The sequence below is a fragment of the Oratosquilla oratoria genome, chromosome 11 (assembly GCF_046742065.1).
Source record: "Oratosquilla oratoria isolate Oo_2021 chromosome 11, ASM4674206v1, whole genome shotgun sequence".
Lineage (NCBI taxonomy): Eukaryota > Metazoa > Arthropoda > Malacostraca > Stomatopoda > Squillidae > Oratosquilla > Oratosquilla oratoria.
Genome location: NC_134787.1, coordinates 29,954,734 through 29,981,504, shown reverse-complemented (window position 1 = coordinate 29,981,504; position 26,771 = coordinate 29,954,734). Strand labels below are relative to the sequence as shown.

Below are 26,771 nucleotides of genomic sequence, written 5' to 3'. Positions count from 1 at the left end.
CCAGTCATTTTATAAACATGTAATAGAAGTACTACCCTTGTAGCATGACTGGAGTATCTGTCTTGGACTCTTGGGCCTGGCCTTCTCTGATCCAGACTGGTAGGACTTAGGGTGACATGTGTGGTAAGTGCCAAACACACTGTACTTTCTGGTAGGAGTTTATTACGTAAGTCTACACACAAGTATGGCAGGAAGTGATCTGTCACCAGCGAATGCTAAGAGCCCAGCCTTGGCATCATGATGCGCCCGTGCCCCACTTCCTGATACATTGTTGCCAGGCGGGAAAAAGATTAGGCAAAACAATACATACAAACATCTCTAGGTATATACATAAGAATATACAGAAACAAGAGAACAATTACATATAATGAGGAATATGCATGCAAAATGGTTAAGGGTAACATATACTAAATACATTAATGCTATGACACGTAAAATTGGCATGGACGCATACGCATGTAGCGTACACCTAATGACGTATATATAATCGGTTACATAATTGTGTATAGGGTACTTATATAATGTAATGACTACATAGGCTTATACAATACATTTACAATAAATATATGTTGATATTAAGTACTCATGTATAATAAAGAAGTGTTATACAATAAAGGAGATACATATACAATAAATATATACAATAATTAAGTAAGGAAGGGCTTGCCACAGTACTCCCCCCTTTAAGAGAGGAGCGTCAGTGAAGGAAGTCTTTAGTAGTAGTAAAAATCAGATTTATCGTGAAACCTAACGGTCCTGCCTGCACGAGTTGTGTATGGAAGAGCGGAAGTATGAGGGTGGGAGGGAGGGGAAGAGGTGATAGGGTGGGCAAGGTCATTGGTATCAGCTGTGGGTGGTATGGGACTCGGTGGGATGACACTGGAAGTGTCCGAAGCAGGAACAGGAGGAATGGAAGGTGCTGAGGGTATGTCTGGGGTTACATGGAGACGGATTTTAGGGCGAGGAGAAACAGGGAGGAAAGCTAGTTTCAAACGATCAATGGAAACTGAGGTTTCGCCTTGAGGTAGGTTAAGGATGAAGTACTTAGGTTCACGTCGAACGACATCATAAGGACCAGAGTACGGAGCCTCCAAACTCTTACGAAGTCTGTCGACTCGTACCCAAACTTTAGAGCAAGAGTGAAGGTTGTGAGGGAGATAGGGTTGAGGTGGTGTATGACAGTCACCGGATGCGAGGTCTTGGAAATTGATAGACTGCATTTCCTTGATAAGACGAAGGATGGTTGTGTCGTCCGAGGAGGGGGTGTGTTCCTGAGTAATGGCAACAGTAGGGCATAACATATGAGCGCCAGTAACGGCGGTAAATGGGGAAAATTTAGTAACGTGAGGTGTCATGCGATAGACAAGAAGGACGATAGGTAAGGAGTAAAACCAGTTATCTTGCCTAGCGCGAAGAGCTGATTTCAGAGAATGGTGGAAACATTCAATCATGCCGTTAGCTTGGGGGTGATAACTAGTAGTACGCATATGGTGGAAACCAATGATAGATGAAAGCTTAGAGAAAAGTTCACTCTCGAACTGGGAACCTCTATCCGTGATGACATGAAGTGGAACACCGAAACGGCATATCCAACCATTCACAAAAGAGATTGCTGCAGAAGTGGCAGTAGTGTCAATGAGGGGAATTGCTTCAGTCCAACGAATAGCTCGGTCAATGCAAGTCAACAAGTATTTGTAGGGAAGAGGATAAGGATAGTTAGGGAGAGTACCAGGGGGCAGCGGTCCTACATTATCGATGTGTACTGATTGGAAGCGGTCAGTAGGAGTAGATATAGGGGAAACAGGAGAGGAAGTGTGGCGGGTAGTCTTAGACTGTTGACACCTAAGACATTGTCTTACAAATGTCTTTACATCTCTGTCAATGTATGGCCAGAAGTAACGTTGTTTTACCAACTTAGAGGTGGACTGAACACCAGGATGAGAAAAGTTATGCAAAGAAGAGACTATGTCATTACGTAAGATTAATGGAACAAAAAGTCGAGGAGTCTTAGTAGAGGCATCACACCAGAGTGTCAAATCAGAGGGTAAAGTGAATTTAGAGAGTCTAGGCTTGAAAGTTTCCAGTTCGTCATCTGTTGTCTGACTTTGAGCGATGCCACTTAAGTCAAAAGCGTCGAGTGTAACAGCGCGTTACATGCGAGATAAGCAATCAGCGACGACATTGATGTCGCCGCAGATATACTCGACTGTGGAAACGTATTCAGAAAGAACAGAGAGTTGTCGTTGTTATCTGTCAGTTTTAGCAAGAGATTTAGAGTAAAAGGCAGCTACGAGGGGTTTGTGGTCAAGAAATGGGGTAACTGTATGTCCATCAATGAGAGTCCTGAAATGCAAAACTGCGAGGTAAGCAGCTAATAACTCGCGGTCGTGGGTGGAATAGGTACGTTGTGTGTCCGAGAGTTTCTTCGAGTAAAAACCTAGGGGCGTTGGCTCGACGTCTATAACTTGATAGAGAGCGGCGCCAACGGCTAGGCTTGAACTGTCAGTCAGGAGTTGGCAGGTTGTCGGTATTAGGGGAAGGGTAAGCTAAGGTTGGACAGTCCAGTAAGGCTTGCTTCAAATTATTGAAGGAGTCCTTTGCTGCGTCAATCCAAGTAGGACACTTTGAAGAAGGATATTGTTTAAGAAGCTCAGTAAGGGAATAGGCTACGGTTGCAAAATTAGGAATCATGGGCCGAAAAAATTGATCATACCCATGAAACGGCACAAAGCCTGTGAAGTCTGAGGCAAAGGGGAAATCAGAAATGGCCGTGGTACGGTCTTTAGGTGGCTTAATCCCTTGTGAGCTAATCTCGTAACCGAGAAAGGTAAGGTTTGACTTGAAGAATTGCCATTTGTCGAGAGAAAGTCGCATGTTATGCTGAGCCAAAATGGAAAGAACAGTTTGAACATCTGAAATATGTTCTTCAAGGGTCTCACTAGCAATCAGTACATCATCAAGGTACGTAAACGTGTTGCTTACGTTAGCTGAGAGAGTATCTATAAAGCGCTGAAATGTGGCCCTGGCATTTTTCAATCCAAAGGGTATGTACAAGAATTCAAATCAACCAAAGGACGTGCATATCGCAGTCTTAGGAATGTCTTGTTCAGCTACAGGAATCTGCAGATATGTACGTTGTAAGTCTAACTTAGTGAATATAACCTTATTCTTAAGTGACATGGTGAGAGAGCGCAAGTGTGGTATGGGATATTTGTCATTTACAGTTACATTGTTTAGACCTCGGTAATCTCCGCAAGGTCTCCAGGAATGCGGTTCTTTCTTGGGAACCAAATGAAGTGGGGACGCCCAAGGTGAGTTGGAGCGTCGTACGATCCCTGCATTAAGGAAAAATTGAAACTCATCCTTTGCCGCCTTGAGCTTCTCACCTGTCAATAGCCTTACTTTAAAGGATATAGGGGAAGAATCACCTGTATCTATTCTATGACATATAGTACCTTCTGGTGTTGGAGGTTCAGATAGTTGTCGGGGCGCGGTAAGTACAGGGAATTTTGAAAGAAGAGCAATGGCTCTTGAATCGATATCCCCATAACGTACCGCGTGTGAAGAGATAGGGAGAGGAGAAGCCTTAAGGGGAATGGTGCATGCAGTGGACGGGTCAGAGAGGAGGCGATTTCTACAATCAACTACTAGTGAATTATGGATTAAAAAGTCAGTACCAAGAATTGGGCGGACGACATCAGCCACGACGAAGGACCATGGAAAAGAACGTCTGATACGTTGAATCCCAAGTTCCACGTCGACTTCGCCGTACGTACGAATACGGGTACCGGAAGCAGTAGTAAATTGTACTACCGTGGAACGGAGCAGTGGAGTTAAACTTGGGTCGTAGGGAATGAGAGAGACTTGAGAACCGGTATCTATAAGGAATTCATAGTTCTTGCAACCTATATTGGTACTAATGACGAGAGGCAGTCCTGCGGTTGCAAGGGATACTTCTACAGACTGCCCATCGAGTTTCCCAACATGTTAATCAGCGGGCCTGGGGATGAAGGACGTGAATTGGGGCGCGAGCTAGGCAACACGTTAGCACTAGTGGAAGACAATATACACCACTGTTTGCAAGTTCTAGCACTGTTGCCGTAGAAGAGGTGGTAACGGCACACTCGTGGCCTTTGGCCATCATAAAATGGAGTTAATCCGAGTGGAAAGGTAGTGGATGCTGAAACACGTGTAGTGGGGTTACCACTACGAAACACTGGCACACTATCACTCCGCGGAGCCCTTGGCACAGGCTTGTTCACCGATGACGCACTTATCCCTTTGTTTCCGTGGCCATGGGCCATGAGAGTATCGGCGACGCGGGTCAATTCATCTAGGGAACCGGCGTGTGTCACAAGTAGTGGTCGGATGTCACTTGGCACTGCACGTAAAAATTTCAGGCAGATGAAGTCATCGTCGACACTGAGTTGCTTCCCTATGGTGCGAAGTTCTCGTAGGAAGGTCGTCGGCTTGTCATATATGGTGTTATTCTGGTGGACCAAGGCATCGAAGAGTTCCGGCGGAGACCTGGTAAGGACGTCGATTAGCGCCTTTTTCAAGCGGTTGTAATCACCGGTAGTAACGACATCGTCGTCAAGCTGGTTGAGCACTGGGATGGTTAAGTTTGCTGGTACATGTTTGAACTTCGTTAGGGGGACGGTTATGTTGGCTAGTGCAATTTTCAACCGATTATTGCATATGAGGTCTCTATTGATAGCTAGATAAATGACAAAAAATGAAATAGAGAGTTTTTTTGCATGTTAAATAGAAATTTTTTAATAACGTGTCAAAGTCAAAATTTTGAGTTTTTTTTTATAATATTTTTATATTTTTTTTTCCTCGGCGTTAAACAAAGCTATTGAAAAACTTTCTATTTTGTTTTTTTATATATGTAGAAGATTCTTTTGCTGTAAAATGGAAGACATCGAATAAAAATTGTAAGAGGAGATAGGATTTGAAAGAAGCCCAAAAATATGGTATTTTTTACGTTTTTTATTAAAAAATAAAAAACTACTGGTCAGATCTGAATAAAACTCAAGCTGTGAAGGTTTCCTCAGACCTAGATATCACACAGAAAAATCAGCAAGATCCTTCAGAAAAAAAAAAAAAAATTGGGCGAGGGGTCCCCTTATGGTTGGGCTAGCACTGATGGCTGATAAATCTTTAGCCCTGGCAATTAAAAATTCCACTTAATAAAATTATTTCAATGAGTGTTTTAAATTTTCAATTTGCTCATTTCAGTTGGGGGTGCTAATGGGGGGCTGGCCACTTTTTTGGGGGGCTAAAGCCCCCCCAAGTCCCTGGCGCCGCCACTGCCTATTAGCATTAGCCGCCTTTGTTTCATGTTGAGCTGGGATGTAGTACTACAGTATCCATATTTCTACTACGCCTTTTCAAGCTGTCGTCCCTTTTGTACCATTTAGTTCGTATTAAAAATTAGGGATCCTATGACCTCTATGCATTGTTGCACACATCAGTATTGCAGTATTGGGTATTTATATTGGCTACCTTTAATGTTAGTTCCTCAATAAAATGCTACCAAATAATTTCACTAAATTGTGTTTTGTGCATATTTTCTACATTTGCTATCCCTGTGATTACTAGTCATGCAAAATATAAACAACAGGACATCGCGGTGAAGTTGAAGGGATAATTTGCAGTGACAATAAAAATGGTAAGGTTTTACACGGTGGAGTTTATGTATTATTATACTGTATTACATATTTCATGATAGGTGTCATGACTCCAGAGAATGAAGTGTGGTTGTTGTAATTTTATCTGGTTTGCTTACTCCGATATCCAAATACCGGCATAACTATTTTCTCATGGAAACGTCGTTCTACCCGTGTATAAACAGGGCATACATGTTTCACCATGATGGGCCGTACCAACCTGTGTCCAGAAAAGAAAAGGCAAGGAAGGGATGGGGCTAAAAGGACAATTTATAGGTTCACCCAACCATAGATTTTGATATATGAATATGTAGGTACCCCCCACAAAATTTTAAAAAAAAAATTAACCTTTATATTATTGTTGCATATGAAAGACAACTTTATTAGAAACAAAATGCTTTTTAAATTTTTGAAATAGCTTGAAAAATAAGGGAGATACGATTTTTTGAATTATTTTCTTAGCCCGCATTTTTGGCTCGACTTTACCATAACAAAGTGTTAGAATTAAGGGTGGTAATCTGTAAAGATTTCGGTAAAGAAATACACATTAACTCTAAACCACTGGTCCAATTTTATTAAAATTCGGAATACTTGGGTTTTATGGATCAACAAATCACATGAGCATGTCAAAAACAAAGTGAGACATCTCCATCATACCATATTTGCCTTTTCATGGCAACCATGAAGCTGTCGCTAAACGCCGACCGAAGTCGACCGACGCCGACCAAAACCACACAATGACGGTTTTTGCTCAAATGCATAATTTATATACAAAAAATAGCACATGATTGCATTATTTGACCTATTTTCTTTAAAATGGATAATTTCCACGTAAAATGATTGAAGAGAAGTTATGTTTTTATCCTCTGAAAAATGATCAGCCGGCAACCAACGCCGACGAAACCCAAACAATGACGTTGGTTGCCGGTTGATAATTTTGTAGAGGATAAAAACGTAACTTCTCTTCGATCATTCTACATGGAAATCACACATTTTAAAGAAAATAGGTCAAATAATGCAACCATATGCTATTTTTTATATATAAATTATGCATTTGAGCAAAAACCGTCATTGGGTGTTTTTGGTCGTCAATGGTATTTGTAAACAAAATCGAACGCGAACTGGACGCATCAGATTCATGGTAGAAGTAGAAGTAGTAGTAGAAGTCTTCTACTACTACTGGACTAGACTAGTAGTAGAAAGTAGTCAAGTAGTAGTGTGTGTGTCAAGACTAGTAACTAGTCTTGACACTTCTCATGGACATGGCATGATGGTGATGTGTAAACAACAACAAACACGAACTGGACGCATCAGATTCATGGGTGATATAGCTAAATTCCGGGGCTTTTAGCTCAAACACGCAAAAGTCAATTTTCTTAAGCTTCTCAATTCTGGGAGAAAATAGGTTGAAAAACTTGTTTATGTAACTTAAAATTATGTTTAGACATTCCTTACCTTAATATTTTTACTCGGAAAACTATGTTGCCGAGTTTGAAAACCAAATTTCCGTTTAAGTCGCTGAAAAATTGTTTCTATGTCAAGAATTAGCCTTACACTTGCAAAACAACAAGGTAATTTGAATATCTTGCGCATGCGCAAAGCGCGGAAAGCATTCAAATTGAACTAAACAAAAAATAGTGGGCCGCAACATTTGGCCATGAAAACAACACATGATCGACAGTGGCACCGCACGCGGATTCCAGGGTACCTAGAATATGGCTTATGTGCTTCTGGTAGCTAGGTCAACATGAAAATGGAATTCCTTATATTTGAGCTGAAGTAGTTCTCATGGGATGCAGAAAGTCACTATGAGTACAATGTAATTTGAATTATCCATCTAGCTGTCCTAGTTCTTGAGATATTGCATTTTGAAGGGAATTAAATAGCTAGGTTAGCTAGGTCAACATGAAAATGGAATTCCTGATATTTGAGCTGAAGTAGTTCTCATGGGATGCAAAAAGTTGCTATGAGTATAATGCAATTTGAATTATCCATCTAGCTGTCCTAGTTCTCGAGATATTGCATTTTGAATGGAATTAAATCGGGCCTATTTTGTCCCAGGAAATCGGGCCGAAACATGCGGTCTGACTAATCGCCGATCAAACATAAACAATGACGGTTTTTACTGACAGACACAAATTATATAAAAATTAAGCATATGGTTGCATTATTTGACCTATTTTCTTTAAGATGTGTGATTTCCATGTAATTTGATCATAGAATTACGTTTTTATCCTCTGCAAAATTACCCACCACAGCTACTAATACCGTCAAATTACATGAAAATCACACATTTTAAAGAAAATAGTTTGAATAATTCAATTATATGCAAGCTATTACACTAATTACACAATAGTAACAAACTTAATAGTGTAGTTTGATCCATACCACCAGTGATCATAGATAGCGGGCAGGACGAATCGTAGCTGTGGTCCGTAATATTACGGAGGATAAAAACGTAACTTCTCTTTGATCAAATTACATGAAAATCACACATTTTAAAGGAAATAGTTCAAATAATTCAACTATAAGTCTATTACACTAATAACATAATAGTAAGAAACTTAATAGAGTGAAGTTTGATCCATACCACCAGTGATAGATAAGATGGCGGGATGGATGTTGATGTTGTTATGCGATAATCCGACCCGATAGAAGAAAAACTAATTAAAACCACTGATTTCTCAGCTCTACCGTAACACGCTGCCTTTATTTTGGTATTAGAATAATCCGCGAGACTAGTAGTTTTCGTTTATTTTGGTTAGTTGCCAGAACTCTGAATTTATTTAGCTCATTTTTTACGCTGAAACATAAACCAATTTTTTATTTACTGCTGAATGCAAGCCGCCATGGTCCGTAATATTACGGAGGATAAAAACGTAACTTCTCTTTGATCAAATTACATGAAAATCACACATTTTAAAGAAAATAGTTCAAATAATTCAACTATAAGTCTATTACATTAATAACATAATAGTAAGAAACTTAATAGAGTGAAGTTTGATCCATACCACCAGTGATAGATAAGATGGCGGGATGGACGTTGACGTTGTTGTTATCCGATAATCCGACCCGATAGAAAAAAAAATTATAGTAAAACCCCGATTATCCGAAACGAAAGGGGGGAAGCCTCTTTCGGATAAGCCGATTTTTCAGATAATCCAGATTTATCAGAAATATATTTCGTGTTGACATACTTTGTGTGTGTGTCCTGTGCCTTCCTCCCCCCCCATCTCTCTCTCTCTCCATCAGTCTCAAGTTGTGGATGGAGCACAATTTTTATTTTTTTTTATTTCGTGTTGACGTACATACCTTATACGTAACAGAGAACAAGAATTATTCTATACATATATCTTCCACTATCCTGACGAACACAATAAAGCAACTCTGCCACTCCCCGCCTCCGTCACCATCACTCCACAACCCTTCCACTCCCCACCTCCTGGTGGTGGAGTCAGAAGGAAGGTAGACAAGGAGGATGAGGCACTTGATGAAGGGCGAGAAGACTGGGTGGACGAAGGTATTCTTGGCCAAAAAAACGAGGTGATAGAAGTCTGTTTGGTGCAAGACAGCTGTTTCTCGATGATGTCACTCAGTGCTGCTCGCATCATCGGGTACAGTTGATTGCTATTTGAAATGTCCCTGGGTCGCTGGTCAAGAAACTGAAGCACTCCTTCGATGTGGGACCGGACTGTTGCCAAAGACATGGAAGGATCAGAAGGATCATCGTCGTCGTTGTCATGGCCGTGCATCACTTCTGGGGTTTTACTGTAATTAGGGCCACCGATTTCTTAGCTCTTCTGTAACACGCTGCCTTTATTTTGGTATTAGAATAATCCGCGAGACTAGTAGTTTTCGTTCATTTTGGTCAGTTGCCAAGACACTGAATTTATTTAGCTAATTTTTTACGCTGAAACATAAACCAATTTTCGATTTACTGCTGAATGCAAGCCGCCATGTTTATCTTATGTTTTTATGTAACTGATGATGTAATTGTTTGAAATTTACTACGATCGTAGTAAATACACTCACATAACATTTGTATAAATGAAATTTCCCGCGGTATGTAAATTTGGCCATTTGCATGGCGTGCGCATAAAATGACACGCTATTGTGCTCGTCATCGACAGTGGCGCCTCTGGTGGTGTTTGACCTACCTCTTTCTGGTGAGAAATGTTGTGATATGAACGATGGTGTACATAATTTCCGTCGCAAATGCGTACTTTTGAAGTAATTAAGTATTGAACTTATGCACTTATGCCTATGTTTCCCGAACGATCTGGGGGAATGTGTGGGAAATCGGGGTTTTTGGGTGGGGAAGACTAATACATGGAGTAATGTGGGTAAGTCTTTAGTTTCGACCATGGGAGGAATATAGCAATAGAAAATTAAATATTAATTTTGTAAATTAAAATGTATCAACGTAATATGCAATTTTGTGTGTGGAAATGAAAAAAAAAAAGGTGCTAAACAGATTTCTTAAGTAACGAAGTTGTGTACGACGAATGGTACGCCATGTTTATTATGGTAGATGCTGACGTCGAAGAAATGAAAGGATGATAAATTCGTCTAAGGTAAACACCAAAGTAACCTAACCTAACCTGTGTTTAATAAATCATTACCTGCAAATTAGATGTCATCGGCTACGTTGTCGTCGTCGTGAGAGACGTTGGTGGGCTTTTCAACCACTCTCTCAGCTTGCGGAGTATACAAATTAATATTTAATTTTCTATTGCTATATTCCTCCCATGGTCGAAACTAAAGATTTACCGGTCAGGTTAGTTTAGTTTACTTTACCTTAGACGAATTTATCATCCTTTCATTTCTTTGACGTTGGCATCTACCATAACAAACATGGCGTCCCAATCCTATGCTACTGACTTCATTCATTAGCATATTTAGCTTGTAGCAAGGTATTTTTATTTTCATTTCCGCAGACAAAATTGCATATTACGTTGATACATTTTAATTTACAAAATTAATATTTAATTTTCTATTACTATATTCCTCCCATGGTCGAAACTAAAGATTTAACGTAATGTGCGTTGCAAAACAGGTATAAAATGAACAAAAACATTTTAAAAAATATTTAAAAAAAAATAGAAAATCACATTCTATGGCCGGAGTCTAGCGGTAGCCATCTTTGTGTTTACCAACGAATCGAACAATGTCTCGCTAGATGTGTCACACTTAGTGAAGTCCACTCCAGCCACGCAAGACTTCCTAACCGTAAACTAACGTTACCTCCGTTAGGTTAGGTTAGTTTACTTTACTTTACAGTTACCAGGTCTTGCGCGAGCGACTAATCTAGCGCTTCTGGTCACAAAAATTTTCAATCGTTAGTAAACAAACATGGCGCCGCGCGCGGTACCCGCCGATATGGGATATTGTAGTTTTGTATGGGTTTCTTTAGTCTTCTTCATTTTACACCTATTTGGCAGTGCGCATTACTCCATTTATTAGTCTCCCCCACCCAAAAACCCCGATTTCCCACACGTCCCCCCAGATCATTCGGGAGATGTAGGCATAAGTGCATAAGTTCAATACTTAATTACTTCAAAAGTACGCATTTGCGACGGAAATTATATACACCATCGTTCATATCACAACATTTCTCACCAGAAACACATAATCCACATATCAAATTCTATGGTTGGGTGAAACTATAAATTGACCGGCCAAAAATCACGAATGTACTTTGTTCAGTGATGGCAGGGAGGTAACCATAATGGTGGGCTTTTAGCTTGCCCTCAGCTCAGAGCAATGGGAAGAGGACTGCATTGATTTAGGCACGGGCACAAAATTAAAAAAAAAAAAAAATCCCTTAAATTCTATTTGCATATGAAAGATAATTTCATTAGAAACAAAATACAGTAAATGTTCAGTTTTGCACCTGGACACAATATAGTAGTATATATGTAAATTATAATGTATCAGTGTAATATGCAATTTTCTTGGCAGAAATAAAAAAACAAAAAAGTTACTAAAACAGATTTTGTAAGTAACAAAGTTGTGCTGGACGAATGTTATGCCATGTTTGTTATGATAGATGCTGACGTCAAAGAAATGAAAGGATGATAAATTCGTCTAACCTAACCTAACCTAACCTGTGTTTAATAAATCAGTACCTGCAATTTATAGGTCATCTGGATCATCATCGTCACGAGAGACGTTGGCGGGCTGTTCAATCACTCTCTCAGATTGCGGGGTATATAGGGTTCTTGGAGCTTGAAGGAATGCATGGACTTCAGATCCATAGCATTCCTTCAAGAATATGTACCTCACGAGGTACTGCCGGAAGTACCAAGGCCGCACACCTTGTAACTGACATTTCAACTAGACCGGGCAGACGACAAACACTTGACAGAGAAGATGGCGTCCCGATCCTATGCTAGCAACTTCATTCATTATTATATTTGCTTGTAGCAAGGTATTTTTATTTCTGCCAAGAAAATTCGCATATTACATTCATGTATTATAATTTACAAAATTAATTTTTAATTTTCTATTGCTGTATTGCGTCCAGGTACAAAACTAAACAAATACCCAAAATACTTTTTAAATTTTTGAAATAGCTTGAAAATAAGGGAGATACGATTTCTTAAATTATTTTTTTATCCCAAATTTTTGGCTAGACTTTACCATAACTAGCTAGATCAACATGAAAATGGAATTCCTGATATTTGAGCTGAAATAGTTCTCATGAGATGCAGAAAGTCACTCTGAGTACAATGCAAATTGAATAATCCATCTAGCTGTACTAGTTCCCAAGATATTGCATTTTGAAAGATACCTAATCAGGTCTATTTTGTCCCAGGAAATCGAGCCAAAAAGTGTGTAGCCAAGTCCATATACATAACATTGTAACAACACTTTTGGAAACGTAGTGCCAAATTGACCTGAGTGGTTGGAAGTGCCCTAGACTTCGTTTTTCAAGCATTGGAAAGTTTGGAGAACTACAAAATAACTATTACCTTGATTAGGTAATATGGCGGCCCAAGGAATGACATAACAACAAGTACAGACACTCTTCTACTTACGTTCATTCGTTTTATGTTTTATGGATTTTACGTTTGAACTGATTGTAAAAAAAAATTTTGAGTGAATTTTTTAGTTTAGCGCGCTCTCCGTAGTTCAAACGATACTTACGCATGATGCTGCATCCATTGTTTACATGGCACAAACGACAGACTGAACGTGCCTTGCCTCATCCTCCTCCTCCTCCTCCCCCTCCTCCTCCACCATCTCAATTTATGTTGCTTGAATTTAATTTATTTGAAATTAATGTTATTATTTTACAATGTTATGTGTATAATTAATGATTTAGGGGTGTTTTATAAGATACGGTAATAGAATTTACGGATGTATAGTACAGTAACAACTTACGTTCATTTTCAACTTACGTTTGGCCGTTCGGAACGTAACTAAAACGTAAGTTGAGGAGCGTCTGTATAGTTATTCAGTGTTCAATAGCAAGATATAACTGGAATATACTACCTTACATTAGGTTAGAGTACCAGTATAGATCATGATAAAGCATGCAAAGATGATTTGATGGACACGTCTGCATCGGCGGCTGAGATGCCACAATATGTTTGACGTCGTTACCCGACCTGATAGAAAAAACTCATATTCTACTTACGATTTCTCAGCTCTCCTGTGATACCCTGCCCTGGTTTTGGTATCAGAATAATCTGTGAGACTAGTAGTTTCCGTGTATTTGGGTCTGTTGCTCATTTATTGGAGTTTTCTAGCTCATTTATCTCGTTGAAACATGAACAAGTTTTTGATTTACTGCTGAATGCAGGCTGCCATGTTTTTTCATATTTCTATGAACCGATATATAATTGATGATGTGATTGGTTGAAATTTACTATGATCGTAGTAAAATACACTCGTGTGACATTTTTATGAATTGAATTTCCCGTGATATGTAAATTTGGCTGTTTGAATGGTATGTGCATTAAAATAACGCACTATTGGCGGACTTCATAAATGATGGCGCTTCTAGTGGTGTTTGACCTAGCTACCATAACAAAAGGGTAGAATTAAGGGTGGTAATTTGTAAATATTTTGGTCAAGAAAAACACATAAATTCTAAACCACTGGTCCAATTTTATTGAAATTTGGAATACTTGGGCTTCATGGGTCAACAAATTACCTGAACGTGTCAAAAACAATGGGGAACATCTCCATCATACCAAATTTGCCTTTTCATGGCAACTATTAAGTTGTCAATTTAGAGATGATCATCAGTATAATCCAAACCCCTGGCCCAATTGACGTGCAACTTGGTATGTGAAGGTTTTATGAGTCAACAAATCATCTGAGCATGTCAAAAACAATGCAGGACCTTCCTTTTATACTATTCCTACTAATACTTTTCATGTTGCCATGGCAACTATTGTCAGTTTAGAGATAATCATCAGTAAAATCCAAACCCCTGGCCCAATTGACATGCAACTTGGCATATGAAGGTTTTATGAGTCAACAAATCACCTGAGCATGTCAAAAACAATGCAGGAGCTTCCTTTTGTACTATTCTTACTAACATCTATCATGTTGCCATGGCAACTATTGTCAATTTAGAGATAATCATCAATAAATTCCAAACCCCTGGCCCAATTGACATGCAACTTGGCATATGAAGGTTTTATGGGTCAACAAATCAACTGAACATGTCAAAAACAATGTAGGACCTTCCTTTTATACTATTCTTATTAACACATATGCTACCATGGCAACTATTGTCAATTTAGAGATAGTCATCAATAAAATCCAAACACTTGGCCCAATTGACATGCAACTTTGCATATGAAGGTTTTATGGGTCAATAAATCACCTGAGCATGTCAAAAACAATGTAGGATCTTCCTTTTATACTATTCTTACTAACACCTTTCATGTTGCCATGGCAACTATTGTCAATTTAGAGATAGTCATCAATAAAATCAACAAATCACCTTAGCATGTCAAAAACAATGTAGGACCTTCCTTTTATACTATTCTTACTAACGCCTTTCATGTTGCCATGGCAACTGTTGTCAATTTAGAGATAATCATCAATAAAAAACAAACCCCTGGGCCAATTGGCATGCAACTTGGCATGTGAAGGTTTTATGGGTCAACAAATCACCTGAGTATGTCAAAAATGATGTAGGACCTTCCTTTTATATTATTCTTACTAACACTTTTCATGTTACCATGGCAACTATTGTCAGTTTAGAGATAATCATCCATAAAATCCAAACCCCTGGCCCATTTGACATGCAACTTGGCATGTGAAGGTTTTATGGGTCAACAAATCACCTGAGCATGTCAAAAACAATGTAGGACCTTCCTTTTATACTATTCTTACTAACATCTACCATGTAACATGTTCCATCAATGTAATGTATGCACAGCCAAATGAACTCTACCATCACATTAAAAAGTGCATATATTGGTGCCCTAGCCCTTACCCCTAGATTGACTCTTGGCACACTAACCAGTCAGTACTGCAACTATCCTAATACCTAACTTAGATTTATGTTGAGATTGGTGAATTATTTTTTACACCAGTTTATTGAAATAGAAAAATGAATAGTCTTTTTACTTTCAAATGAGTTATTTTGTTTAATCATGTTATCTATAATCATGATGATCTGAATAAACAGCTTTATTTCAACAGCTCATATCTGTTATCATCATGAAACCAAGAGGAAAATTTAAGTCTAGCCTCTAGACCTCTACTAGTCTTGAGACTTCTCATGGTCATGGACATGGTCCATGACATGGAATACTGACCATATTATTAATAGTTATTTCATATACTTGCTATTATAGCAATGTAATAGGTATAGCATAGCCTGTCCATCTTAAAATTCATACCATAACAATGTATTATTTGTGAACAACACCTTCTACGACTACTACGCGTAGTATCTCCGACATGTCATGCATTACCAAACACGACTAAGTATCAGAGAACATGCCTACATGTTGACGATTGAGGCACAGCTGTTTCTTATCAACGATCTTAAAAAATTTTGTTTCCAAGAGAAAATAGGCTAAAAGATATGAATATTACATTTAGATATTCATATACAGTAAACTTCCACTTATCCGAACTCCAAGGGGGATTAGAAATGTCTGATTAACCGAAATGTTTGGTTAATCCGACTTTCATTCCTGTAGAGTTTTATGCGGTAATGTCAGCTCCAATATTCGTACCTGTAAACTTAACATACACATGGAAATGCTTATAATAGTTCATAAACATATTCTATAGAGTATAAAGAGAAAATGTTTAGGAGAGCTTGTGATACTGTATCGTCACCGAGAGGACTCACGAATGTATGTACCGCCAAACAGCCGATCAGGTGTAAACATGGAGTGTGCTGCCACCGTGTGAGCACTTGGTGAAGCTTGCGGGTGGCACGGGGGTGGCGGAAGAGGCGGCGGGGTGTTTGAATGTTCGGTTGAGATCCAAATACGTTTGGTTAAAGCGATGGCTACCGTATTGAGAAAATGTTCGGTTAATGCAATTATTCGGTTAAAACGCGTTCGGATAAGCACGAGTTTACTGTATAGGTGTCTTATCTTTAAATTTTTACTCGAAAAACTAATTTGCAAAGGCTAATAGCTGAATTTGCATTTATTTATTTTTTCATTTTATTTTATTTAATTTTTTATTATTATATTTTTTTTAAGAAATAGGCATACACTTGCAGAACAGCAAGACAATTTGATAATTCTGCACATGCGTTGAATGATACAAGCATTCAAATTGGTGTGTACCCATTTGAACGGGTCGCAAAAAGATGCCAGTGTAAACATTTCATCCGCAATGATGGCGCAGACCATTTGTGCATACCTACCTACATGTGGCACCCTTAGGCTCAGCTGTGCAAACTTTCAGTGATCTTAAGTTGCCCATTTTTGAGAGAAAAAAGGCTATAAAACATGAAAATAACATTTGCATAGTTCTATGTAGACACCTTACCTTTAGATTTTTACACGGGAAACTAATTTGCCAGGGTGAATACAGACGCTCCTCAACTTACGTTTTAGTTACGTTCCGAACGGCCGAACGTAAGTTGAAAATGAACGTAAGTTGTTACTGTACTATACATCCGTAAATTCTATTACCGTATCTTATAAAACACCCCTAAATCATTAATTATACACATAACATTGTAAAATAATAACATTAATTTCAAATAAATTAAATTCAAGCAACATAAATTGAGATGGAGGAGGAGGATGAGGCAAGGCACGTTCAGTCTGTCGTTTGTGCCATGTAAACAATGGACGCAGTGTCATGCGTAAGTATCGTTTGAACTACGGAGAGCGCGCTAAACTAAAAAATTCACTCAAATTTTTTTTTTTTTTACAGTCAGTTCAAATGTAAAATCGAAAAAACGTAAAACGAATGAACGTAAGTAGAGGAGCGTCTGTAACCAAATTTGTGTTTAAATCGGTGAAAATTTGTTTGATTTGGAAGAATTGGGCATACATTTGCAGAACAACAATACAATTTCAATATCATACGCATGCGCTGAACGCTCCAAGCATTCAAACTAAGCCAAACAAATTCCAACAGGCCGCAAAAGATGGTGCCACACTCAGAAACATTGATTGCATCAGTGCCTCCTCCCAGGATAAGGCATTTCTGGATTGCATCACCTGTAACCTGACCCAGTGGATTAAAGAATCAACTTTTACAATATCAGGGAATATTCTGGACCATATAGTGACAACTCAGGAGGACAGATCTGGAAATGTAGAAGCTACCCCCTCTCCCTCAATGTTTCCACTCACCAGTATTCTTTACATATATTTTTCAATATCATAACGAAAGTAGCCAAGATTAGATTAACCATCAGTACAGAAGCTATTCTCTTCACTCCCAATTTCCTTATAAGGAATCATTGATTGTAAAAATAAAATCTTGCTCAAAGCAAGGCTGTTCCATTCCTATGTACACCACAAGTCCAAGAAGACTGGCCATCCAGGAATTGGGCCATTTCTGCTCCAGGATGGAAATAGAATGGGCGACCTGCAACAAATGGCAGAGGTTTTTGCAGACTCTCAGCTCTGTATATAGTATACTGACATCTTCCCCAGCTGCTCATCAGATGGCAGATGGTCACCTCTCAGATGTTAACCTGACACAGTAGGATGTTAAAATTTTGTTGGCCAGCCTAGATACAGACTCTAGTATGGGACCCAATGGCATACACCCCAGTATTCTGAAATCATGTTGTAACACCTTAGCTTATCCACTATTCCTATTTTTCCAGAAATCACTAAGAATGGGCTATTTACCTCAAATATGGAAAAACTTGAATATTGTTCCAACCTTAAAGAAAGGTGCACAGTTTGATCCATTAAACTACACGCTAGTTAGTCTAACTTCACTTTGTCGCAAACTCTTGGAAAGGATCATTATTAAGCACCTTACACAGTATCTGAAAGAGAATATATTTTTATTGGACCACCAATTTGGATTCAGAACTGGACAAAGTATCAAGGATCAGATGATTTTAACTTACTAAGATATTACATCAAACATTGGTAAAGGACACACTGTGGATTTGATTTATACTCTGATCACTAAGTTACAGTGTCTGGGCATTTCTGGAAACTGTTTTGTGGCTGCAACAGTTCCTAACTGGAAGAACCATGAATGTTGTAGTTGATGGTAAACAGAGCACTCTTAAGGATGTCACTAGTGGTATGTCACAAAGCTTGGCTCAATATTGTTTTTGATATATATAAATCATCTGACTTCCAATCTAACATGCAAGTGTAAAATATTTGCAGATGATCTAAAGATACATAAGATTGACAACTACAGTTCTTACACATTACTGTCAGACATTACCAAATATCAGCAAGACATAGACATCCAGATAAATGTGCTGTTTTGAGATTTGGAAAAGACCTCAATGTTCCCTCGCCCTTTGGCCTGTACCATATAACAATCATCTGATTCCCTATTAGCCTTCTGGGAGGGACCTGGGAATTCTCATAGACACGAAACTCTGGTTCCATGACAGGATGAGGAGAAAATGCCTCGAAGCGGCCGCCATTCAAAGCTTCAAAACCATTGAGCAGAACAGAGGCATGTTTAACATCGCCCCTCCTATCATCCATCTGTTACCCGCATTAAATAAATGTATGAAATGTCCCCCTTAGTCCACTCCAACAAACTGTCCCAAATGTCCTCCTTTGTCACCACCAAGTCCCACCCGTCCCCCTCCACCTACCACCCACCCCTCCCTGATAACCTCTCCCAGTTCCTTCCCTGTTGGCTTATATGTGCTCAGAGTGTGTGTCATGTCTGTACTTGAAAAAGCTGTAACAAGCGAAACGTAGTACCAATAAAGGTTTCGATCTCACAAGGTGTTTATTCTCACAGTCTTGTCGGCTTTTGCCATTGTGATTCAACATACTGTATTCATACTATGGCATGTAAAGCAGAGGGGATGGTTTTAAATTTACTTAGGTCAGTGGTCAGCCACTCTCCAGCCATGATGTTATGCTTATGTACCATACATGTTAGACTACTGATGGAATTTTCCCCCAAAATCTGGAATACATAAAACTCCTTGAATCTGTGCAACAAAGGTGGACTAGAAATATCCAAGGCATGGAACAACTTCTTTACCATGCCGTGCCGTGCCATGCTTTGGATTTGTTCTCTGTAGGGGGAAGATTATTAAGAGCAGATATTATTGAATGTTGGAAAATAATGCATGGCCTTGTATCTTATGACCCAGAAAGACTGTTTCCACCCCTAAGTGATACAAGAACCTAAGGGCATCAATGTAAGATAGCTCATTCTTACTGCTCTAGAGAATATCGTAGACATTTCTTTTCTGTATGAGTCATTAGAATGTGGAACTCTTTCCCCCCTTTGATCACAGAGCTGGATGACATTGGCACTTTCAAGGCATCACTGAAGACTGCATTAGGCCCTTTGTTGTACAAGTATTACAGTTAAGATCAAACTTAAGCTACTTACAATGCAATTTCCAGCTATATCAACTATCTACTCAGATCATCGTTATATAGGGTGCTGCATTGGTAATTTCAATTTTTCTAGTCTCCCAGTGCATGACGTCTACTGCCTGTCTTCTGGGGAAAGGTCATCCAGATGAGATATTCAGTCAAGTTGTCAGTATTACACATGCAAATTCTGAGCTGTGGCTGGTTTTGCTTCTTTCAGAACAAAAAATGAACAAAGATAATAAAAAGTTGAGTAACAGTTAAGGTTAAGATATGTAAATGAATAATATGAATAACCTTGGAAGAATAGTTCATGCAAAAATGGCTCTTAAGTTAAATTTGGATATGCTAGAGTTCCATAGCTAAACCATTAACATGAAGAGAACAAATCAACACTGACAATAGTTAACATGTACATTCCCCCCCAGTCATCCCCCACAGTTCCAAACACCTTCAGGCCTCAATTTAGCCAACTAGCCTCAATTCCCAACCTGATCATGGGTGGTGACTTCAACGCCAAGTCGTCTGCCTGGTATGTTGACAACCCTGACACAGACAGAGGGCTTGATATACAGACTCAGTTTGACTCATTGACCATCATGAACAACACACATAATCATACACATATCCCACACCAAGCCCTATACACTCCCTCCTCTCCTGATATCACCTTCTGCTCCCCCTGCCTAACCCCAACAACATCATGGAGAGTGGTCAGAACCCTTAGTTCTGACCACCTTCCAATCATCATCACCACCAAAACAAGATGCACCCCAGTTGGCCACAGACACACATACACCAATTACAAGAGAGCTAACTGGGAAGCTTTTACTGCAGAGACAGAACAACATTTTGAAACACTTAACAGTACACCATCACAAACATAAACAATGCTGTGCACACTTTTAATACAATCATACAAAATGCAGACAAGAGATACATCCCTAGAGGCAACAGAAAATCACACAACCCCAACTTCACACCAGAAATCCAAGGCCTCATCAGACAACGAGACACACTTAAACACAATACCCCCACACCTATCCCTCAAAACATAGCAGACCAAATACAAACACTAAACACTGTGATTGCCAATAAAATGCACAAACAAAAAACACAAAATTGGCAAAACTTTATCAATACACTTGATCACAAAACAAACACCAGCAAATTATATAAAACACTCAACAGCATTACACTATCCAATAGTAACACAACACGCTCTCACGCAGCAATAATCACAACAACAGACAATCTACCCTCAAACAAACAACAAGCAAACACACTCATAAATCATTTTGCACAGACAAGCCATCTCACTTCTCACCCTGACGACCGACGCACTATTCGACGTAAGAAAGACTTTCCCACAGACTCAGACTATACACCCTTCATAGACAGTCAGACAAAACACATAATACATAATCTCAAGCACTCATCTGGCTGTGGCCCTGATAACATAAGTAACATCCACCTAAAACACATTGGACCACAAGGTATACATGCACTCACAAACATTGCAAACTACAGCTATTCACACAACACTATACCTGACATCTGGAAGCATGGTAAAATAATCACCATTCCAAAACCGAACAAAGACCCAACAATCCCAACATCGCACCGCCCAATCACACTTCTCTGCACCCACTCTAAAGTCATTGAACGCCTAATACTTAAACTTGTCACACCACATATTCCCCTTGCTGACTCACAACACGGTTTTAGGCCACTACACTCCACAAACACTCTTCTGATAAACCTCACACAAAGAAATTTAGATGGCATCAATTCAGACAGGCCCCACCACAGAACACTTCTTATAACATTAGACATTAGTAAAGCTTTTGATGCTATCCCCCGCCACAACCTAACAAATAAAATATATAACACAGACATGCACAATAACACCAAAAGATGGCTGGCCAATTATCTGGCAGGTAGGAATGCTTACGTGTCATATAATGGCCAATCATCGCACATCAGAAACATTAAGAATGGAGTACCACTGGGCTCTGTTCTATCCCCCACGCTCTTTAATCTATACATGCATGACTTACCCACACCAGACACCTCAGAAATACAAATCTCTTCCTACGCAGACGACATAACAATCACATGCACACATCGTAACACAGACAAAGCTGCAGAAATAATCCAACCATACCTTGATACACTCAACACATGGTTCATCACAAACAGACTCAAAATAGCTCCAACCAAATCTACAGCAACACTTCTCACCAACTGGACAAAAGAACACAAATACATACCTCATCTCTACATCAACAACACTCTAATACCACACACAAACACACTGAAAATTCTTGGTGTAACATACGATACATCCATGTCTTTCAAACAACACATCACAAACATAAAAAACAAATGCACACCTAGACTTAATGCACTTAAGTCAATCGCTGGAACAACATTTGGACAAAACAAAAAAACTAATACAACAATATACAAACAATGCATACGCTCAGTGATGAATTATGCGAGTCCTGCATGGGCTCCTAATCTCAGTGAGACACACCACAACACCCTTCAAATCATACAAAACAAAGCCCTAAAAACAATTACAGGCTGCACAAATACAACACCTACAGACCATTTACACCATGAAACAAAAGTCCTCAAAGTCAAGGACCACCTCGACATGAGAGGCACACAAACACTTGCCGCAGCCACCACAAAAACATCACACCCACTACACTACATAGCAGAACACCCACACACACCAAGAAATATTAAAACAACACCCAAAGACCTGTATCACACACAGATACTCTCTTCTCTTCCTCCACAACCACCAAATACCAGCCTCCGGAAACATATTCATAATCATATCACTCACCGCTCCATTAACACACTGAAAGACAACACACTGCTGCATGCCAGACCCCCTGATATCCACCCTTCTGAATCCTCTCTCCCACAAAAGAACAGAGTCCACCTGGCCAGACTGCGGTGCGGCCACCACCCAGCACTTCTAAGCTACCAGAAGAGACTGGATGACCGCATTGTGAACAGCTGCCCAGGATGTAACACTTCACCCCATACCATACAACACATAATGGAAGACTGCATTATACACAATCATGCACGCAAACAACACAACATACACTCTATAAAGGATTTGTGGGAAAACCCAGTTTCGGCTGTGGCATTCCTTGGGGAGATGGGACTGCTCGGACAGACAGTCTAGGGAACAACAACAACAACAACAACAACATGAAAAGAATTGTTTCTGAACTTCTGACTGAGCATGGTACACGTGGGTTTTAAAACTGACCCTAAGTACTCACAATTTGAGATGTGGTAAAATGTGAGAAGGTGAATAGCACAGAGACCATGAAAAATTGGTTCTATGCCAGTATCATGCAAGCTCATTTTTTACTTTTCTTTTTTGCATTTGAAAGATTTTATCTATGGAATGGTTACATTAAGTTAGGTTAGGAGCTATTGGACAACATTAAGTTTCATGTTAAATATCTGTGCTTGTGTGATACTGGAATTTTACTGGAAAATCTGCATATACCAAATGCTTTTTCCCTCATACAAGGGAGGTAGCCAAAAAACAAAGGCATAAAAACCATTTCCACCTATTCAATCCCTACGAGTAATACACTCCATTCCCCTCCACTCTCTACCATCCCTTTTATCTTGGCACCTCCTGGATGATGGGTCATCCCTGCATCTTGTCCACTGCCCTGGGTCAGAAGCAGTGTCACAAGACACAGGGCTGCATCAAATTTTTCTCATACTATCTCACCCCCATCCCCCACCCATTCCACCTCATGCATCACAACATCATCCATATACAACCATTCTCCATTCACTCCTATCTTCTGTCCTCTCCTGTCCTTCCTCAACAGACATTCCCCTCTTCCCTAAAGCCTCTTTTACCCCATTCACTAGCCGCAAAAGCATGGTAACTGATGTAGAAGTCGGTGAAACTGTTGCAAATAGAGATCACAACTTACTTAGATTCAAACTCCTAAAAATTTTAGAATGGATACTTGTGTTTCTAAAATACCCGATTTCAGTAAACCTCAGTTCATAGGACTACGTCAGGAGCTTCAGCTTACAGATTGGGAGGCAAAATTAAGCAAAAGACCTGTAGATCAGATGTGGGAAATATTTTAAAATACGCTTACTAAGATGATTCATACTTACATTCCTTTTAAGGACAGACGTCCCCCAAATTAGGCTCGCCCAAAGTGGCTCTACAAAGAAACTGAAAAAAGTATTGCTAAAAAGAGACAGGCTTATAAGAAATATAAGTGCTCGGGTGCATCTAATGACTATGAAAGTTATGTATCAGTACAGAGAGATTTAAAAAAGACAATGAAAAAAAAGAAAACGACAATACGAAATGAATATCGCTGATAAATCCAAAGAGAATCCCAAAGAATTTTACAGTCACATTAGAGATAATAAGGTCGTTAGGAATCACATTGGTCCACTATTATCTGCTGACGGTCAACTTGAATATTCAAATGAAGGAATGTGTAATATTTTAAACAATTATTTTAGCTTGGTATTCGTAAATGAAACACCTCAAAGTGAGCTCCAAACTGAAACCTGTGAAAAGTCTAGGGTAAACTTACTACGGTAAATATAACAAAAGAAAAAATTAAAAGGTGTATAAACTCAAAGGGGAAACGACTAGCGAGGAATGATGACCCCATATGAAAATGGGAAACGTCAACAGGAAAAGAAAGAAGAGAAACTCAAAGTTAATAAAACACCAGGGCCTGACGGCTGGTATCCAAGAATCTTAAAGGAAATGAAAAATGAGATTGTTGTTCCATTAGAAATTATTTTCAAGAAATCCATCATATCCGGAGATGTCCCAAGAGAATGGAAGCTAGCTAATGTTACTCCCATATTCAAAAAAGGTGACAAAAAGAAACCTAATAGCTATAGGCCTATAAGTTTGACTTCAATTGTAGGAAAAATAATGGAAACTATCATCAGAGATGCTATTGAACTTCATTTAGAAAGTAACCGTTTGATAAATGATAGCCAGCATGGTTTCAGACGGAAACGTTCTTGTGTGACTAACTTACTCGAATTCTACAACACAGTTATCTCGAGTTATGACAAAAGAAACAATGTAGATTTAATATATCTAGACTTTGCAAAAGCTTTTGATACCGTTCCCCACGAAAGACTACTTACTAAATTAGCTTCACACGGAATAAGTGGTAGCCTATTAAGTTGGACTAGTAATTGGTTAAATGGTCAAAAACAGAGAGTTGTTTTAAATGGAAAAACTTCTAGATGGAAAAATGTTACAAGTGAAGTTCCTTAAGGTTCCGTTCTTGGGCCACTTCTATTTATAGTATATATAAATGATATAGACCATGGACTAAAATCTACTGTTTCCAAATTTGCTGATGATACAAAACTGTGCAGAATGGCAAATGATCACTTAAATCAGTTAGATTTTCATGAAGATTTAGATAAATTACAGCAATGACCTGAAAAGTGGCTAATGAAATTTAACACAAGTAAATGCAAGGTAATGCACATAAGTAAAAATAACAGTAAGTACGATTACAAGTTATTTGGAAATTCGTTAACAAAAGTGAATAGTGAAAAAGATCTCGGTGTAATTATCAGTAACGATCTCAAATCATCCAAGCAGTGTATTTCAGCCTCTGAGAAGGCAAATAAGATTCTAGAACTGATTGCGCGATCTTTTGACTTCAAAAGTCCATCACTCATTAACAAGCTATATAAATCGTTTGTTCGTCCACATTTGGGATATGCTGTTTCCGTATGGTCACCGAATCTCATTAAAGACATTGATAGATTGGAAAAAGTACAATGGCAAGCCACAAAACTGATTCCAAATATCAAAAATAAATCATATGAAAATTGACTAAAAGTGTCTCTAAAAAAGCGTAGACTCAGAGGTGACTTGATACAGGTTTTTAAAATTCTAAAGGGAATTGACAACATCAAAAGTGACAAAATTTTCACATTGAATGAGAATCAGACAAGAAACAATGGTCTCAAACTGTCCGGAAATAGATTCAATTTGGAAGTGGATAGAAACAACTTTGCCAACCGTGTAGTTAATGAATGGAATAAACTTCCTGCAGAGGCAGTGCAATGTAGTTCAGTTCGAAGCTTTAAAAATCATTTAGATAAACACCTAAGCAAGATGCTGTAATGATTATTATTTATTTTATATTTGTTTTTGTTATCATTTGTCTGTTTGATTCTCATTTACTATTAGTTATATGTCAATTTATTATTATTTACTATTTACCTGTTTGTTGTTTGACTGTGTCTATGCATTTATGTATTTTATTTGATACATTATTATACTTTTTATTTATTTATTATTATTATTAAGATTTTTTTTTTTTTTTTTTTTTCCTCCATCCGCCCTAGATATGGACCAAAAGGTCTCCTGTCGGCATGCTCCGCCTTTGTAATCCTTTGATTAGGTAGGTAGGTTAGGTTAGAATAGATGAATTTATCGTACTTTAATTTTTTCGACCTCCACATCTACCAAAACAAAGATGGCATCTCAAGCAGCAGAAGTGACTGCTATTGTATATGTATATCTTTAAGCAACATTTTCTGTTATTGATTTCTGCCAAGAATAATGTATATGACATTGATGTATTATAATTTACAAAATTATTATTTAATTTCTCTTGCTATATTGTGTAGGTGTGCACTTCTAATTTTTTTTTATATATATATAAAATGGGTTTAGTTAGCTCAGGAGCTTATTAGACAATGTAAGTTTCATGTTAAATATATATGCTTGTTATTCTGGAATTTTACCAAATTCCCTCCCATCAGAATATCACAAGAAAATGTTAGGTACACAGTTCTATGCTAAAACCCTCAAAGCCTCTCACCCATTTCATTATGTCACAGAAGCACTAATAGCTGAACAGAAAAAAAAGGGGGGGCAGCTTACTACTTGAATATATACAATAACCTTTGACCAGTGCCATACAATACACCCGCATAACAACACATTTACACCAAGATCACTTAACAAGTTCTTAAATCAGACCACCAAACTCAATACTTCATTAACAACCCTGACAACAACAGCTCCCGCACA

At 38.7% G+C, this 26,771-nt stretch overlaps 1 protein-coding gene across 1 annotated transcript in view; it reads left to right on the top strand.

Annotated features, from left to right (window-relative positions):
• Window positions 1–5,536: 5,536 nt before the first annotated feature.
• LOC143029710 (U6 snRNA-associated Sm-like protein LSm2) overlaps window positions 5,537–26,771 on the top strand; it is a 51,472-nt gene continuing 30,237 nt past the window's right edge. Inside the window, exon 1 of the mRNA XM_076192565.1 lies at window positions 5,537–5,674. Within this exon, the coding sequence (XP_076048680.1) occupies window positions 5,672–5,674 (3 nt within the window). The 5' untranslated portion in view covers window positions 5,537–5,671. The remainder of the gene's footprint in view (window positions 5,675–26,771) is intronic.